Here is a 16,903-nt window from a genome sequence, read left to right on the forward strand (position 1 = left end):
TAGGTCAGGGGGAAGCTTCTACAGGACACAGAACAGGAAAGATGACCCCAAAGCAGCAGAAGCTGGGAAGAGGCAGCAAACACATTCTTCCTCACAGCCCTCCCAAGGAACCAACTCTGCCAGCACACTGATGGTGGATTCCAGCCACAAGAACTGGCAGACAACAAATTCCATCCATCTCAGGAATGCAGTTTGTAAGACTGTTACAGACGCTCCAGCAAACTAATGCAATCCCAAAACTCTTAAAAAAAATAATAAGGGGCAGGCATTTGGTACAGGAGTTAAGACAACAGTTGAGCCACCTCTATCTCACTTCAGAGTCCCTGGGTTTGAGCCTCAACTCCACTTATTTTCTAGCTTCCTGTTAATATGCCTCTTGGGAGGTAATGGCCATCTCTGTGGGAGACCAATATTGAGTTTCCAGTTCCCAGGCATTTATTTGGGAAATTAATCAGCAGAAGGTTGTCTTTCTCTCTCTTTCAAGTAAAAAAAAAAAAAAAAAAAAAAAAAAAAAGGAAATATTCAAAACTAACAAAAACATTTGACACTCTTCGGGGCATGTCTTCCTAGCCCAAGGCACTTTTGTTTTGTAGCCCTTAAAAGTGGTTATAACCTTGTCCTCCAAGATGAATGTTTTTAACAGCCGAATATTACTCATATCTAAAACATGAGTACAATGGATCATTTCGGTAGATGATATAGCATTCTTCTAGTTCATTAACTACAGCATTCAAGTTAATTAACTTATAGCATGAAATAACTGTACAAAGCTACAAACTGACTTTATTAGTCAATGTAAAAGATATTTTGAACAATAGTATTTCTGGGGAAAAATAAAGAACTTCCTAAGGTAATTATCTTGAAACATACAAGAATGCATACTTTATAAATTCTGACGCATTTCACTTCAGAGTGTTACTCTTTATAGTCATTATATCACATATGGGAGAGTACTTAGTCTATGTTAAGCCAGAGGTCTTCAATAGTGCTTTGTGAAGCCAAGGAACTCAGGGAAATGTAGATCTAGGGAATGATCCTGTCCCTTCCTATCCCCATCCTGAGTAGCTTTTCATATATCTGATTTAGATTTTTTTAATATGAGATTTTATTTTATTTACTTGAAAGGAAGAGTGACAGGGAGAGAAAGTGAGACAGAGAAAGAGATTTTCCACCCACTGGTTCGGTTCACTACTCAAATGCCTGTAATGACCGGGACTGGGCTAGGCTGAAGCCTGGATATAGGAGCTCCATGTTGATCTCTCACGTGCATGGGAGGAGCCCAAACACTTGGGTCACCTTCCAATGCCTTCTCAGGTGCACTAGCAAGAAGCTGGATGAGGGGAGAGGGGGCTGGCGCTGTGGCACAGTAGGTTAATCCACCGCCTGTGGCACTGGCATCCCATATGGGCACCAGTTCAAGTCCCAGCTGTTCCACTTCCAATCCAGCTCTCTGCTATGGCCTGGGAGGGCAGTAGAGGATGGCCCAAGTCCTTGGGCCCTGCACCTACATGGGAGACTGGGAATGGACGGAAGACCTTCCTCTGTCTTTCCCTCTCACTGTTTGTAACTCTACCTTTCAAATAAATAAATAAAATCTTAAAAAAAAGAAGAAGAAGAAGCAGAAGAAGCTGGATGGGAAGCAAAGCAGCCTTGACTCAAATCGACACTCCGATGTAGGATGCTGGTGTTGCAGGTGGCAGCTTAACCCGCTGCACCACTGTGCTGGCCCCTAGATGTTTAGCTTTCCATTCTGAATGAAGACTCACCCAGTAGAACTTTTCTGCAGTAATGGAAATGTCCTACATCTGCACTGCCCGGTATGGGAGCCTCCAGCCTCACAAGTGTCTGTCGAGCACTTCAAATGTGGCTAGTGGAGCTAAGGAACTGACACTTTAGTGTAATTTAATTAACTGAAATAGCCGCTTGTAGGTATCAGTAATGATACTGGACAGTGTAGGTCTAAATTTTAATTTGGGAAAAGGATTCCACTGCTTACAAAATGTGAAAATCACCACTAAAAAATGAAGAAACAGGGGAACTTCTGCTAAAAAAAAGTACTAAATAATGGTTGTGATAAAGTCTTCCAGAAGACAAAAATATGCAGTTGTTTTTGACATTAGGATTTCAATCCTAATTTATAAAACTTAACCAGAAAATTAAAATTGGCAACAGCCATCTTAAGCCAGCAGGGGGCACTAAAGAGCAATACCTAGTATTTTCTAAGGCTAGTGAGGGCTTTCCTCCCATTTGTGCTTTGTTGTGGAAGCCCTAAAATACACATTTTACCCAGGAACTCCAAATTCTGAGCCTCCTGTCTGCATGTGTCTGTTTCCAAGGGATCCCCAGAAGATAGCCACAGAACTTGACTCTAAGCAAAACAGTTCAAATTCCAACTAGTCCTTGCTACTCATCTGTGTTAAAATGTGAGGGGCATGCAGATTCTTATATTGATTTTTTTAACATTTATTGTGATCCTCCAAACAGATTAGAGACAAATTCTAAAGCCTTTTATATTTAGACAGAAAAGGAAATTTCACCAGCATGCTGCTGATTCTTCAGTTACTATAAGAACACTTTTATCCATGGTGAGCTAACCACGTAGGGTCTTACCTCTTGATAAAGGTCACTGAGATCTTCCTGGTGGGCCTGTTTGGAGCACCCTGGGAATTCTCTCACGCAGCAGGAGTCTGGCGGCCAGTCCATCTCTGTCATCTCCAACCAGTCGGTGAAATACACCACTCCACAGCACTTAAACTGCAAGGGAGTCAACGCCCAGGCTCAGAAACTATGGAAATGTATTATGGCTTACAGATTAAACCTTAGATTTCTCAGAGTTAAACTCACTCCTGCCACCACATTAAGGACATGTGATATCATCTGCGTTGATGAGAGCAGTGTAGTAAAGGAACCAACGGTGAACTGCCTTCTAATGGAACAAGTCTGAACCATCATGTCCACAGCACATAAAACCAATCAGGCACGACTAAGGCTCATCCCCTACCTGCACAGGGCATCTTGCCCTAACAGATTTAATAGACACACCGGTAAACCAAATAGTGGAAATCCTCTATCTTATTATTAAACCTCTAATGACAAAGAGTAATTAGTCAAATTTGTATATTGCCTAGTCACTATTTAATTCCTCAACATATTGAATCATGAGTTTCCACAATTAATCTCCATAGAACAACTGACTGATCAAAGCCCACATCGCAAAGGTTACCTGCCTTGGATTCTCTAATGAGCAAAATTTCCAAAAACTTTAGAAAATGAACAAAATTTTGGCCAACTAATTTTCCCTCAACTGAATGAGGTTCTTGAACTAAACCACCATATTCCATCACTATATCTGCAGAAATGATGCACCTATAACACGAATAAAGTAAAACTTAGGAAAAGCTATATTGCACTTCTTACAATAAGAAAAATATACTTTCTCTTGTCTCATCTCTCCTAAGATTCGCAAAAGCTTTCTCTGGTCAAGGTGTAGAAGCACTGCTTCAGGACACCTATAGATTAGATTCAAAACAATTAGCCATGATGAATAATTTTCTGCCCTTGGATAGGGGACGATTCCTCTTATCTCTTTCACGGAACAGGGCAGTCACTGAGAACTTAGCCAAGGGCAATCAGCTATGCCCCACAGATCAATGTATGCCCAAAATGAGCCCTGCATCTTAAAATATTACAATCCATCATCCCTTCAAAACTTAACTTAAATCAATTTTGAAAAACTCTGAACTTCTTGTGCAAAAGGAGACAAGCAAAACCACTAGCATTTGTTTTGCATTTTCTACACATGCCTAAATATCTAATTTTTAAAAAGAAATCAAATCATCTTAAAGGATGATTAATGATGAATTGCTAAAAGATTTAATATTAAAATTTTGAAACCCTTTTTTACATTTTTTAGTATTATCTTTTGTACACTTGCTTTAAAAGCTATGTATAGACCATAAGCATCACAAATTAAGTCAAATTCTAAAAGCCATGAGTATACTACAACCATCAGCAAGTATATCAAACATAATTTGACATTACGTAGTTTACATAACTTACTGAGTATCCTTTAAAATATAAAGTAAAAAGACGTCACTTGGTTTTAAAAAAAAAAAAAACTACTGTATTTCCAACTTAGTCTTTTTAAATCCTTACTCTTAGAGAAGACTCATTTCTCTAACTGGCTAAGGACACAAGCCCTCTCTCTGTTGATGACACAAGGGCAGCTCTTGGAGGATTCCTTCTCCTCGCACAGTGGAACAAGCCCATTCATCTGGCCGTGTCAGGAAGTGAGGTGTTCCTTCCACATAGCTGCCTTTTCTGAACAGGTTAAGCACATCATGTTCTGTGTTGAAGTTTCTTTTAAATAATTTATTTTTTGTCTTTTTAAATAGTTGTCATTCTTCTCCAAGAGAAGATAGAGTTTGTACTGAAACTTTTCCTGAAAACTCCCTGGTAAGTCCCATACCATGCCAACACATTACTGTGGTGACATCACATTGTCATTTCCCTACCTGCTTTAATTCCACATTGTGGGTTAGCACCACTCTTACTTACCCTGTGTCAAGTTCTAGAAAGTGAAATCACCATTCCACTTATGAATAAACAAAGCCCTTGAATGGCCAAACAACTCACCATAGTCACAGGCTAGTATGTAGCAGAACCTATTTATTCCAAAGTTTATGCTCCAAACACTATTGTAAAATAAATAAATATATTTTTAAATCTAGATTTTTAATTCATTAATTTGTTTATTTATTTGAGACAGACAGAAACAAAGAGCTCCCCAAATGCCTGGAACAGCAGAAGTTGGGCCACACTAAAACAGGGAGCTGGGAACTCAACCCAGTTCTCCCACGTGGGTGACAGGGACCCAAGTGCTTGAGCCAATACCTGCTGTTTCCCAGGGAGTGCATTAGCAGGAAGCTGGAAACAAGAGCAGGGCTGGGATTTGAATCCAGGCACTGCTGTATAGGGTGTGGGTGTGTGGGTGTTCCAAGAAGTCAAACACTCTCCCCTTCCCCCCAGCCAACCAAAGTTAGACTGCCTAAAAAATCTTAAGGAAGAGTCCATTACAAGGTGATTGATGAGTCATCAAGCTTCACTGACTGATGAGTCAGAAAACTGGGCTTGGCAAGGTCATTCCCAGCTCCATGAGGTATTTCGGAAGAGGGGTTTTATGGGCTGACATGTGTCCTCCCCTAACCCAAATTCTTACATTGAAATTCAAGCCCCTGGGGCCTCAGAGTGTGACCGAATGTGGGAATAGGGTCTTCGCAGAGTTAAAATAAGGACACTGGAGCAGGGGACGGGAGAGGGGCTCTAATCCAACAGGACTGAGGTCCTTTCCAGGAGAGGAAATCTAAACGGAGTCATGGACAGCGGGAAGACAACGTGAAGTCACAGAGAGGAGACGGCCATCCACAAGCCAAGGAGAGCGGCCTCAGCGGAGACCAACCCCACCAACACCTTGATCCCTGACTGCTGCCAAGCCCTAAAACTGGGAGAAAGAAACCTGTATTATTGAAGTCCCGGTCTATGGTGTCTGGCTATAGCATTCATTGCAAACGAGTGTAAGAGGCACTAACAAGCTGGTTCAGGGTCCTCAGAGGTACGAACCACCTCCCTTTATGTGAAACGGAGTACGAGACAGGGCAGATCTGACCATGTGACAGCTCTAGGAACAAGGGTGTGTCACCAGCAGTGCTTACACGCTACCATCAGGAAAAAACAAACTTGTTTGTATGATCACAGTCACTACAAGTTCCAGAAAAACAAAGTGCCCTGGAGAGCTCCTCCCAGGACAGTGGCCGAACACAGCTCACCGTGAATTCCCTAAGGCTTCCCTTATTTTCTCTTCGTGATTTTTTTTTTAGTACACATGCACAGTAAACAAAGTCAGGAAGCACTGACACCAACAGGAAACCTGGGTTACAATGATCATTTTTACCATCTCAACCACTGTGAAACAAAGGTCCTGGAGATTGGCCTGGACTTGAATTCCTGCCCATGACTAGGATACGATGACTGAGCAGAGAGCTGGTGACCTATCACAGAGGGCACCATTTCTCAAACGCTCCATGGCCCTGCTCTGGTTTCGTCCAGATACATGAAAGGAAACAGAATCTTGATCACCTGAGAATGTCCCTTCAATCACAAGGAAACTGCTCGAGACAAGATGTTGGCTGGAAGCAAGATGAATGGCTAACTTCAAGTCACCAGATTTAAAAAATTTAAATATAATGTTTACTTTTTTTTTTTTTTTTTGACAGGCAGAGTAGACAGTGAGAGAGAGAGAGACAGAGAGAAAGGTCTTCCTTCCGTTGGTTCACCCCACAATGGCAGCTGCGGCCGGCGCACCGCACCGATCCGAAGCCAGGAGCCAGGTGCTTCTCCTGGTCTCCCATGCGGGTGCAGGGCCCAAGGACCTGGGCCATCTTCCACTGCCTTCCCGGGCCACAGCAGAGAGCTGGACTGGAAGAGGGGCAACTGGGACAGAACCGGCGCCACGACCGGGACCAGAACCTGGTTTGCTGGCGCCGCAGGTGGAGGATCAGCCTATTGAGCTGTGGCATCGGCCTTATAATGTTTTATTTAACATTAAATATAGTCCTTGTTGAAGAAGATGGTTGGGTACAGTGCTACATGGCAGTTTAGTAAGAAGACTAAAAGCACCTATACTTCATGATGGTACTGCCAATCCACATTTTTATTTAATCTCTTCAACAACCCAAGCAGGTACTCCTATGATCCCAATTTATAGGAGAGGAAAGTGAGACAAAGAAGTAAATTACAGAAGGTCAATTAATAGTACACATTAGAGCTAGAATTTGAACCAAGGCCTTTTTGCCTGGAAAGCTCATGCCTTTAATGATATATGCACTGATTCCCAAAAGAGAATAATCTTTTAAAACTTAAAATTGGCCGGCGCCGCGGCTCACTAGGCTAATCCTCCGCCTTGCGGCGCCGGCACACCGGGTTCTAGTCCTGGTCAGGGCGCCGGATTCTGTCCCAGTTGCCCCTCTTCCAGGCCAGCTCTCTGCTATGGCCAGGGAGTGCAGTGGAGGATGGCCCAAGTCCTTGGGCCTTGCACCCCATGGGAGACCAGAAGTACCTGGCTCCTGCCATCAGATCAGCGCAGTGCACCGGCCGCGGTGCGCCGGCCGTGGCAGCCATTGGAGGGTGAACCAATGGCAAAAGGAAGACCTTTCTCTCTGTCTCTCTCTCTCACTGTCCACTCTGCCTGTCAAAAACAAACAAACAAACAAACAAAAACTTAAAATTGTTTAAAAAATGGATAGCTGAGAAAGCTGGGAATAATGATCTATTCAAATAGAACTTGAATATTCATCAAGGAATTCTCATAAAGAGGAAACTTCATAGTAGGCTAGCAAAATGTCTTTTTTTCAATATTTATTTACTTATCTGAAAGGTAAAGCACAGAGTGAGAGACATCTTCCATAAACTGCCAACAATGACTAAGTTTGGGCTGGACCAAAGCCAGGAGCCTAGACCTCTATCTGGGTCTCCCACATGAGTGGCAGAGGCCCAAATACTTGAACCATCATCTGCTGCCTCCCAGGATGCATTGACAGGAAGTTGGATGAGAAGTAGAGGAGCTGGGACTTGAATCAGCAATATGATATGGGATTCTGGCATTACAAGCAGCAACTTAACCTGTTGTGCCTCAATGCCGGTCTCGGCAAAATGACTTTTAAGAACCAACTAAGAAGTGGCATACACAGGAAGAAAAGCAGGCATGGGGTTGCTTCATGTATTTCTCAATAACAACAAAAAATCACACCAATGGTAACTCAATCATAGGATCACTTTTTCAGCACAAAAATTACTAAAACCAAAGCTTGGAACATCTGTTTTTAAAGTATATCATTTATTCCCTACTATCTACCCTAGGAACTGTAGAACTCACCTCTCTCTGAAAAAAATTCCAAGCATGAGTAAGCCACCGGTATCTAGGCAAGCCATAATTCGTCATTCTGGCTTTCAGAGTAACCATGTCTGACCACTGTACAGGAACCTGTAGATAAAAAGTAAGACAGCAATAAACAAAACCACACTCAGACACCACCTACTCATAGATTCATAAACACAATCACCCACAGACACTTGGGGGTATATTATATTTTTATTTATTTATTTATTTTTTATTTTTTGACAGGCAGAGTGGACAGTGAGAGAGAGACAGAGAGAAAGGTCTTCCTTTGCGGTTGGTTCACCCTCCAATGGCCGCCGTAGCCAGCGCGCTGCGGCCGGCGCACCGCGCTGATCCGATGGCAGGAGCCAGGTGCTTCTCCTGGTCTCCCATGGGGTGCAGGGCCCAAGCACTTGGGCCATCCTCCACTGCACTCCCTGGCCACAGCAGAGAGCTGGACTGGAAGAAGGGCAACCGGGACAGAATCCGGCACCCCGACCGGGACAAGAACCCGGAGTGCCGGCGCTGCAAGGCAGAGGATTAGCCTAGTGAGCCGCAGCGCCAGCCGGGGGTATATTATAATAAATACTATTTTTAATTTATCTTTGTTTATGGCCTAAATTCAGCTTGGGTGAGCAGGAGGCCTGATATACAATAGATGGCATAAAGGATCAAGAAAAAACAGAGAAACGTGAGAGATGAGTAAAAATATGGGGACAAATTTGAAGTCCTATTTTTTTAGAGATGTATTTTTTTTAAAGATCTATTTTATTTATTTGAAAGACAGAGTTACAGAGAGAGGTAGAGACAGAGAGAAAGGTCTTCCATCCGCTGCTTCACTCCCCAGATGGCTGCAACAGCTGGAGCTGCACCAATCTGAAGCCAGGGAGCTAGGAGCTTCTTCCGGGTCTCCCATGAGGGTGCAGGGGCCCAAGGACTTGGGCCATCTTCTACTGCTTTCCCAGGCCATAGCAGAGAGCTGGATGGGAAGAGGTGAAGCTGGGACTAGAACCAGCACTCATATGGGATGCCAGTGCTTCAGGCCAGGGCTTTACCCCTGTGCACAGCGCTGGCCCCTAGAGATGTATTTTTTATTTACTTGAAAGGCAGAGTTCCAGCAAGAAAGAGAGAGAGAAAGAGAGACAGCGAGCAAGCTTCCACTCACTGGTTTGCTCCCTAAATGGCTTCAATGGCCTGGAGCTGGGCCAAGCTGAAGCTAGGAGCCCAGACCTTTTCCAGGTCTCCCAGGTGGGTGCAGGATCAAAAGCACTTGGACCATTTTCTGCTGCATTCCTAGGCCATTAGCAGGCAGCTGGATCAGAAGTGGAGCAGCCGGATCTCAAACCTGCACCCACATGCAGGCAGCTCCGAAATCTTATTTTTAAAACAGTAATATCAATAGAAGTAATTTAAAACTTCTTGACTGCAGGAAATAATTCCTCAACTTTTGTTTGTTAATTTGTTGGGTTTTCTTTTCTATCCATCACAAAGGAAAACACCCAAATATATGGACACACAATTCTGTTCCCCAAATGATGGGCTAACTGGGGACACTATGAGTTCATATGGCTTCAACCAGCTCAAAACTAACCAAAATTCAAGGTACTCACTATGGATTATTATTATCTTCTACCCTTTTGAGCACAAAGTAAATGGAAGCGAAAAAAACTCACAAGACATGCATCAGCTGAAAGCACGTTATTGACAGATTCTTCTACAGAAGGAATATTGAAGAGGAAGTTAGCATCTGTCCATGTAAAACAGAAATTATGGGGTAGCAGCCCATGTCAGGTCTCCCGATTTAGTCAATGTAACAATTGGTTGTTTAAATTTTACGTTCTAAAATAAATATAGAGTGTGTCTTCATGGCAACCACAATCAATCTGAAACCAAATGTGGCAAGGAAACAGAGGAGACCTTTGAGGCTCTGGCAGAGAGTCCTGGAACCCGGCCATAACCTAACATACACATTGATTGGTTCCTTGCAAGGAGCAGCTCAAAGCACAAAGCCCATTCTATGTAAAGGCAGAGTTCTGCAAAATTTGGCAGATAATAAACTTTAATGGCACTTTTCATTCACACTGTTACGAGTGCAGAAGCAATAAAAAATGTGACAAATGTAAAAAAAAAAAATCTCACCACATTACACTTTTAAACAGTCCTTGCTCTATCTTGGTGATGTAATGGGTGAGATTTACGCAAGTAAAACAGCGCTGTGTGCCCTCCACTGAAGCGGTGCTCTGCACCCGCACAGGGCCGCGAGACTCAGAGGCTGAGTGTAAACAGTCCCTCCACAGAGCAGAAGGACGTACGTATCTAAACAAGGATAAATTCCTTTCAGTTTCCTCATCTTTCTTAGAATTATATTAGGATCAAAACAGTCCCTTTCAAACACTTTAATTCATTTTGAACTTGTTATAATTAGGAGATTGATCAAATATTACTATGAAACATAGAGTACACAATCCACTTTAAAATCCATGGAGCATAAACTCATTTCTAAAAAACCCTGAAATTACCAAAAAGAACAAAACCAAAAGCTGAAAGAAGGGGATCAAGAAGTAATTATATAAGATTTAGTCTTTGCAGCTTCCATGGCAAGGAGATGAATTTGCTATTTGAAAACAGGAAAAAATTTCACTGTCTCCTTACCCATGAAGCACAGAAAACCAGTCCCTGGAACCAAGCTCCTTTTTCTCTCCCCTCAATATACAAAGTTTCTAGGGGCAACAGGAAAATATGATTATCAAGGACAGCAAGAGAATCCCTGCGTGTATGGGAGGTTTTGTTGGGGAGAAAGTTCATGACTTCATAGAAAACTAGTGAGAACCTGTCTTTTCAGTCTCTGATAAACTCTCCCTCCTTCTTGATGGTCTTCATAGGCTGGGAGTAGCACAGAGCCAGGGCGTTATTTGCATACCACTTAGTGTTCAAAGCAGCCTTGCAGGGCAACAGATCAACACAGAATATTTGGGGCTGCATCAGTACCAGACAGGACTTCATTTTACTACACAACGGCCAAACGCCTCTCTGCTCCCTGAAACATACAAAATACACGTCGTCCTATCTTCTTAAGAGTCCTTATATCTGAAAATGTGAAAGACTCTCTGTGACAAACACAAATGCCCAGGGCAGCCCTCTCCTGCCCTGCCTTTCCCCCCGATTCTCACTGAGCACCTCTGGCCTCCAGCCCCTCGTGCATATTTTAAAGAATCGCCCTGGATGAGCCCTGCTGGATATGGGTCCAGAGACTGTATTCCTAAAACGGAATTACTCTACGGGACTGATGATGGAAAACCCTGAGCTGCCTCCACAGAAACAGGCTGCATTCACAGACAGGCAAGAGTGCTCAACTTCACTGGTTAGAAATGCAAAAATGGACACCCACGAAGTGAGCCACCTTTAAATAAGGAATGGGACCCAACTGGAACAAGGGAGAAGTGCAAGCTGAAAACCACCCATGACTGGTCAGATCTTACGATGGAGAAATTCTCATCCTCATTCATTCAAACAGAGCTATAAAAATTGGTCCGTGGTTTCATTTGCTTGAAATGAAAGAAAAATGCTGAAAAGCTATTTCCAAGGAGCCAAGTCTCAAACTAGGAGAGTGTTTCTAAAGTGCAGTAAACACACAGCGACTCTTCAAACACACTTCTTCGTAAAGTGGAAGATGGTTCAGCCTGTTGCAAACAGGAGACACACGGGGCCTTCTAGGTATGTGTAGACTGCTTTAGAGGGCATTTTACAAGACTTTATCGAGGCGGTCAGACATTATCAAATAAATTTATTTGTCAAATTATTTATCAAACAAATTTGTGCTGCAAATGCAAATCCTTGCAATTATTAACTCAAGTTGGTCTAATTATTTTAGAACATAAACGATTTTTAGTCTATTACTTCCATGGAATTAAAGGCATACACTAAAGAAAATATTTCAAATTATGGTTTTAAACTGTGCTTTTGAAACATAAAAGAAAATGTTATTTTTCAGAATTATGGGGACTATTCAAATTGTCATCATATCACATAAACACTAAAATCAATAATCACATGCCAAGGTCTGCTAAAATGTCTGATTTAAAAGGCTGAATTGGATACTGTTTGAGATTGTGGTATAACTCATTCTGAACTCACCATAAGTTCCTGCTCATATGTCCAAACGCCACAAGCAAGCTCTACACAGAAAATGACAAGCAAACTTCCGAAGTACTGCAAGGAAACAGCAAAGTATGCCATTAGTCAAGGATCAAGGAAAGTGTTGTCATCACAGAGAAATTAAATATTATTCCGCGGTCTGCTTTTCTCAGGATAAGAAAATACAGGCAAGTTTTCAGGGAGCAAATGGAGAAAATCTCAGGGAATTTAGAAACACCTCCAGAGAGCATTCAATACTCACCTAAGTGGGCCATGGTTTATCAGTCATCTCACAGGACAATCTTTTATAAATGCAAGTAGTTTCCTTGTGTCAAATAAGAATTTACATGCTGTAGTTTAACAAGTTCTCCTGGAAACTGGACCTAACTTCTATTAAAGCTCATAAAGTAAAGTCAACAAATCCAATGCCCTACCTATAAGCAGATTTTAACTGATTCTTCTAGTCATGGGGACCTCCTCTGCATTCTTAGAAAAGCACAACATGGAACAAAATCTCAATTACCAATGACACTTTAAAATAAATAGTCACTTCTTATACAAGGAAGGCACTTGAACATGAAAAGATAAGAACTGCATAGGCAAATCAATAACATGAAGTTGAATACAATGATAAAAGTATAAGTGAAGATAAAAATTCAGGATCTGTATGCAATAGAGAATGGTGCAGGTTCCCAAAAGGTGAGGAGGATTAGAACAAAGCAAAGAAGAAAATTCTAGGCAAATTTAAAAAGAGAGGAACAAGTATGCAGAGGCACCTGCAGAGGTCAGGAAATAGGAAATATAGTGAGGTGGTACGAAACAGCAATGATAGGAGAGATGTGAGAGGCAGACTGGGGCACATTATGGTAGACTTGAAATAATACACTGGTGGATTTAAAAATCCATCACAAAGGTAAGAGGGTGGCATCTTTCAAACAGAAAGACATAATACACAGCAGAAATAATGGCAGAGTTCTAACAGGTTTGGGCAGGAAAGGCTGAGGAGGTGGTAACGATCCCTTAGAAGGCAGCAAAGAAGGGGTGTGAGACGAGGAGCTGAACTTAGCGGCCTTGCAAAGTACAGGGAAAGACCAGCCACAGTGATACAGCGATAGAAAAACCTGACAACACATAGGACTGGATGGATTTAGAAACTGATGGGGAGACTTCTTTCACCAAAGTAGAGAACCTGGCAGGGATAACTAGTTCTGTAAGAAAATGAAAAAAATTCCCTTTGTTTGAACAACATAGAGATCCATATCCAGCTACAAGGAGATGTAAATTCAGAGATCTGGTACCCAAGCATGGAAATTATTAAAGGGAAAACTATTATGATTAGACACCAAAAGTAGCAAGTTTTAGATAATGTTCCAGTTATCAAGCGCTTTCATAATTAACTCACTGAAGAACTTTGTGCTCCGAATGAGAGCATCCCATATCACAAATGAAAACTAATGTGAAAGCAGACGTGACTTGCTCAAGACTGTGCCACGTTTGTTCTGGAGGGCTAAGCCATCGTAGTAGCGTTCCCGTGTCCCTACTCAACACCTCCCCAGTTGTAGAGATGACTTTCCAGAGGCACCCAGAACAAGTGTGGCAAGAACGGACTCTCGGGAAGTTCTCTCCCGTTATCCCAGCAGGAGTAGGACATCATCGTGCTCCTGAATCTTCCCCGTCACTGCCAGTGCAGGGTTGGGGTGAGGATAATGGACAGCGATGATCACGGATCAACGCCCTTCACTGAAATGAACATTCCTTGCAGGGCAAGCACTTTATTGCGCTTCTCCTCACATAGTAGGTGCTCACTAAGAACTTGGAATGTATAAGGACAGACGAAAGCAAAGCAGAATGGTAGTTGTGACAGGGAGTGAACAGAAAAGGGCGCTTCATGAGGGGGATCTTTAAGGTGAATCTGCCATGAGGAGGAGGTGGCTGTGCTGTTAGGATTTGAGAGGAAGCAACCCAGGAAGAGGAAGTCTCAAGTGCCACCTTATAGGGTAAGCCAGTTAGATTCAAAACTCAAGGGTAAGCAGAACACAGAAGGGGTTGGCATGGGGACAGGGAGTGCGAGTGCATGTCCTGGACAAATACAAAGAGACACATCACCATGGACAGGATCTTGCATTTTATTCTAAGTGTGATGGAACTCCACTAGTAAGTGACATGATGTGAAGGACATTATAAAAAAAAAAATGTTCTATTTGATGAAAATGATCTACAAGCCAAGGCATTGTGCCGCTTCTTGAGATGCCCAAATCCCTTTTTAGAGTGCTGGAACAGTCACAGCTGTTCTGCTTCCAATATGCCTCCCTGCTACTGCATCCTGGGAGGTAGCACATGCCATCCCAAGTGCCTGGGCTCCTGCCACTCAAAGAGACCCAGACGGAGTTCTGGGCTCCTGGCTTCAGCCTGGCCCAGGCCTATCTGAGGTGGGCATTTGGGGAGTGAACCAGTGGATGGAAGAGTCTCTCTCTCTCTTTCCTCTCTTTCTCCCTCTCTTTTCCTCCCCTCCATCCTAATCTCTCACTCTGGCTTATAAGTAGATAAAAATAGAAATAACCAAACATTCTTTTAAAAAAATTTCCTGCAGAAAAGCAAAGGTGTTAATTAGGGTAACTAAACAAAAAATTGTGGAACTAGGGTAGCAGCAGAAAAGGAATAATAGGTTGGCTGGCTGACTTAGTTGTGAACCAAGAGAAATCAAACCTTGAGTTTCTTTGCTCATAACTTCATCTTTTAAAAAAGACTTATTTATTTATTTATTTGAAAGTCAGAATTACACAGAGAGAGGAGAAGTAGAGAGAGAGAAAAAGGTCTTCCATCCAATGGTTCACTCCCCAATTGGCCGCAACAGCCGGAGCTGTGCTGATCCGAAGCCAGGAGCCAAGGAGCTTCTTCCAGGTCTCCCACATGGGCACAGGGACACAAGAAGTTGGGCCTTCTTCTACTGCTTTCCTAGGCCATAGCAGAGAGCTGGATTGGAAGTAGAGCAGCCAGGTCTCGAACCAGTGCCCATATGGGATGCTGGTGCTCCAGGCTGGGGCATTAACCTGCTGCGTCACAGTGCCAGCCCCTGCTCATAACTTCTGTTCAAAAAAGGAGGTATAGAAAATAGAGAAAATTGGGCTGATTTTCTACTACTTCCTATGATACATCCTTAAGATTTAAAAATTGAAATCATTGCTCTTAGTTTCAATTTGGTTCTTTCATACTTCTTTCATAAAAAATAAGAAATGTACAACTGCATTATCTTTTTCACAATAACCCAGCTTGAAAAGAATAATTGATTTAAAAGATAAAGTAGTGTTTTGTTAAGAGAATCCCATATCACAGGTACTTCTATTTTCAGCATATGTAGCACTCTTGGTTTGCTTCAAACTACTCACATCTCATTTCCCAGCACCATTATTTCCAGGCCTTAAACACTGCAGACTTGAAATGATCATTAAAAGAAATTTTGCAAACCCAGTGCTCCAAGTGAGTTTTTCTCCAAACTCTTTAATGCTTTACTTAAGAGACTTTTATACATGGAAATATTATATTTGCACTTACATTCCAAAGAGACCAACTGTTCAGTAATGATATGCTTGATCAATTTTCTTATCTTTGATTAGAAAAGACCCTAGGAGACAGTAAAACTCCAGAGAAAAAGTACACCATGAGATACCTTTGCTCTCTCAGATTCTTAACCTAAATTCTTTTCAAAATTGATGTCTGGTTACACTGAAAGCCAAAGCACCCTGAAAAGGCACGGTATCTCCACAGATAAAACATGGACAGAGATAATGATGATGTGTGCTGAATAAGAGATACCCTGATTTTCCCTTGGGTATAACCATGAAGATTTTTGGAGTGATTTTATATCCTTTCAAATCCCACTTGAGTCATCGCTCTCCTTTCCTGCCTCCTGGAGACACTAATCAGTTTGCAAATGCCTGAGCTGCACCAGCTCCCAGCACAGTGAGATGGAAAAGTGCCCAGACGTACCCAATATATGCAGTACCTGAGTAAGGCCTATGGATTCAAACAGGAATATAATAACAACAAGCATGACACCACCTTGGAGTTCTTGAGATAAACATTCAAATGAACTAGCAATACCATTACTTAGGCATTCACAGGAACGCATACATAAAGCATATATATTAAAACCAATCTCTTGGGGCTGGCATTGTGACACAGTGGGTTAAGCTGCTTCCTGCTGTCGCTCCCCCTCTTCGTGGAGGAACGACACAGGACCCTGCGCTGTTCTTTCGTCTGCTCGGCCCTCCCCGGGTTTGCTGCTGGTTCTTCCCGGGTTGGCTACTATCCCTTCCACCTCCGTGGAAGGGCAGTTCCCCCTGGCCACATTCCCCACTTCCGCAGGGGAGCGGCACACCGCCAGCCGGCTTTTCTCGGGGGCTGCACAGGTGTTCCTTCAGCTAGATGTTCCCCATAGATGTTCCCGGTGCATGCCGTCTCTCTCCTCCTTTATAGTCCTCCTCCGCCAATCCCAACTCGGCTGAGTACGCTGCTCTCCAATCAGGAGCAAGTCCTACAGTTAATTGGTTGAACTGGAGGCAGCTGTGCGGAAGCTGTTTACTTCTCTCCCAGCGCCATATTGTGGGAGAGCAGATGCATAGAATAAGTCTTAATTCGAGTAACTTAGTCTAGTCCGGATTGCTCCCCACAGATCCCCCTTTCTTTTTATTTTTTAGCGTTGATACGCGCCTGTCTTCGGTGTCCCGCGGCACACACTCTGCTCTCCTTGCTAGAGTTGCCACAGGCTCTTACAAGTCCTATCAATCAGGAAAACCGAATCCGGGTCCTCTCTTCGCCATGTTGTGAGGAGGTTTT

The 16,903-nt window shown here is 42.8% G+C and overlaps 1 protein-coding gene across 2 annotated transcripts in view; it reads right to left on the reverse strand.

The window, feature by feature from the left end:
* Positions 1 to 16,903, reverse strand: part of TSPAN12 (tetraspanin 12) — a 92,082-nt gene that overhangs the window by 24,872 nt on the left and 50,307 nt on the right. The window contains exons 6-8 of one of the 2 annotated variants that reach the window (XM_008258287.5): positions 12,068 to 12,142; positions 7,931 to 8,038; positions 2,611 to 2,754 (exon numbers count right to left, since the gene is read on the reverse strand). In XM_008258287.5, coding sequence (XP_008256509.1) covers positions 2,611 to 2,754; positions 7,931 to 8,038; positions 12,068 to 12,142 — 327 coding nt within the window. The remainder of the gene's footprint in view (positions 1 to 2,610; positions 2,755 to 7,930; positions 8,039 to 12,067; positions 12,143 to 16,903) is intronic. The other variant, XM_070071254.2, reaches the window with a different exon arrangement.

Source organism: Oryctolagus cuniculus, chromosome 3 (assembly GCF_051225735.1).
Source record: "Oryctolagus cuniculus isolate XC-2025 breed Fujian yellow rabbit chromosome 3, ASM5122573v1, whole genome shotgun sequence".
Lineage (NCBI taxonomy): Eukaryota > Metazoa > Chordata > Mammalia > Lagomorpha > Leporidae > Oryctolagus > Oryctolagus cuniculus.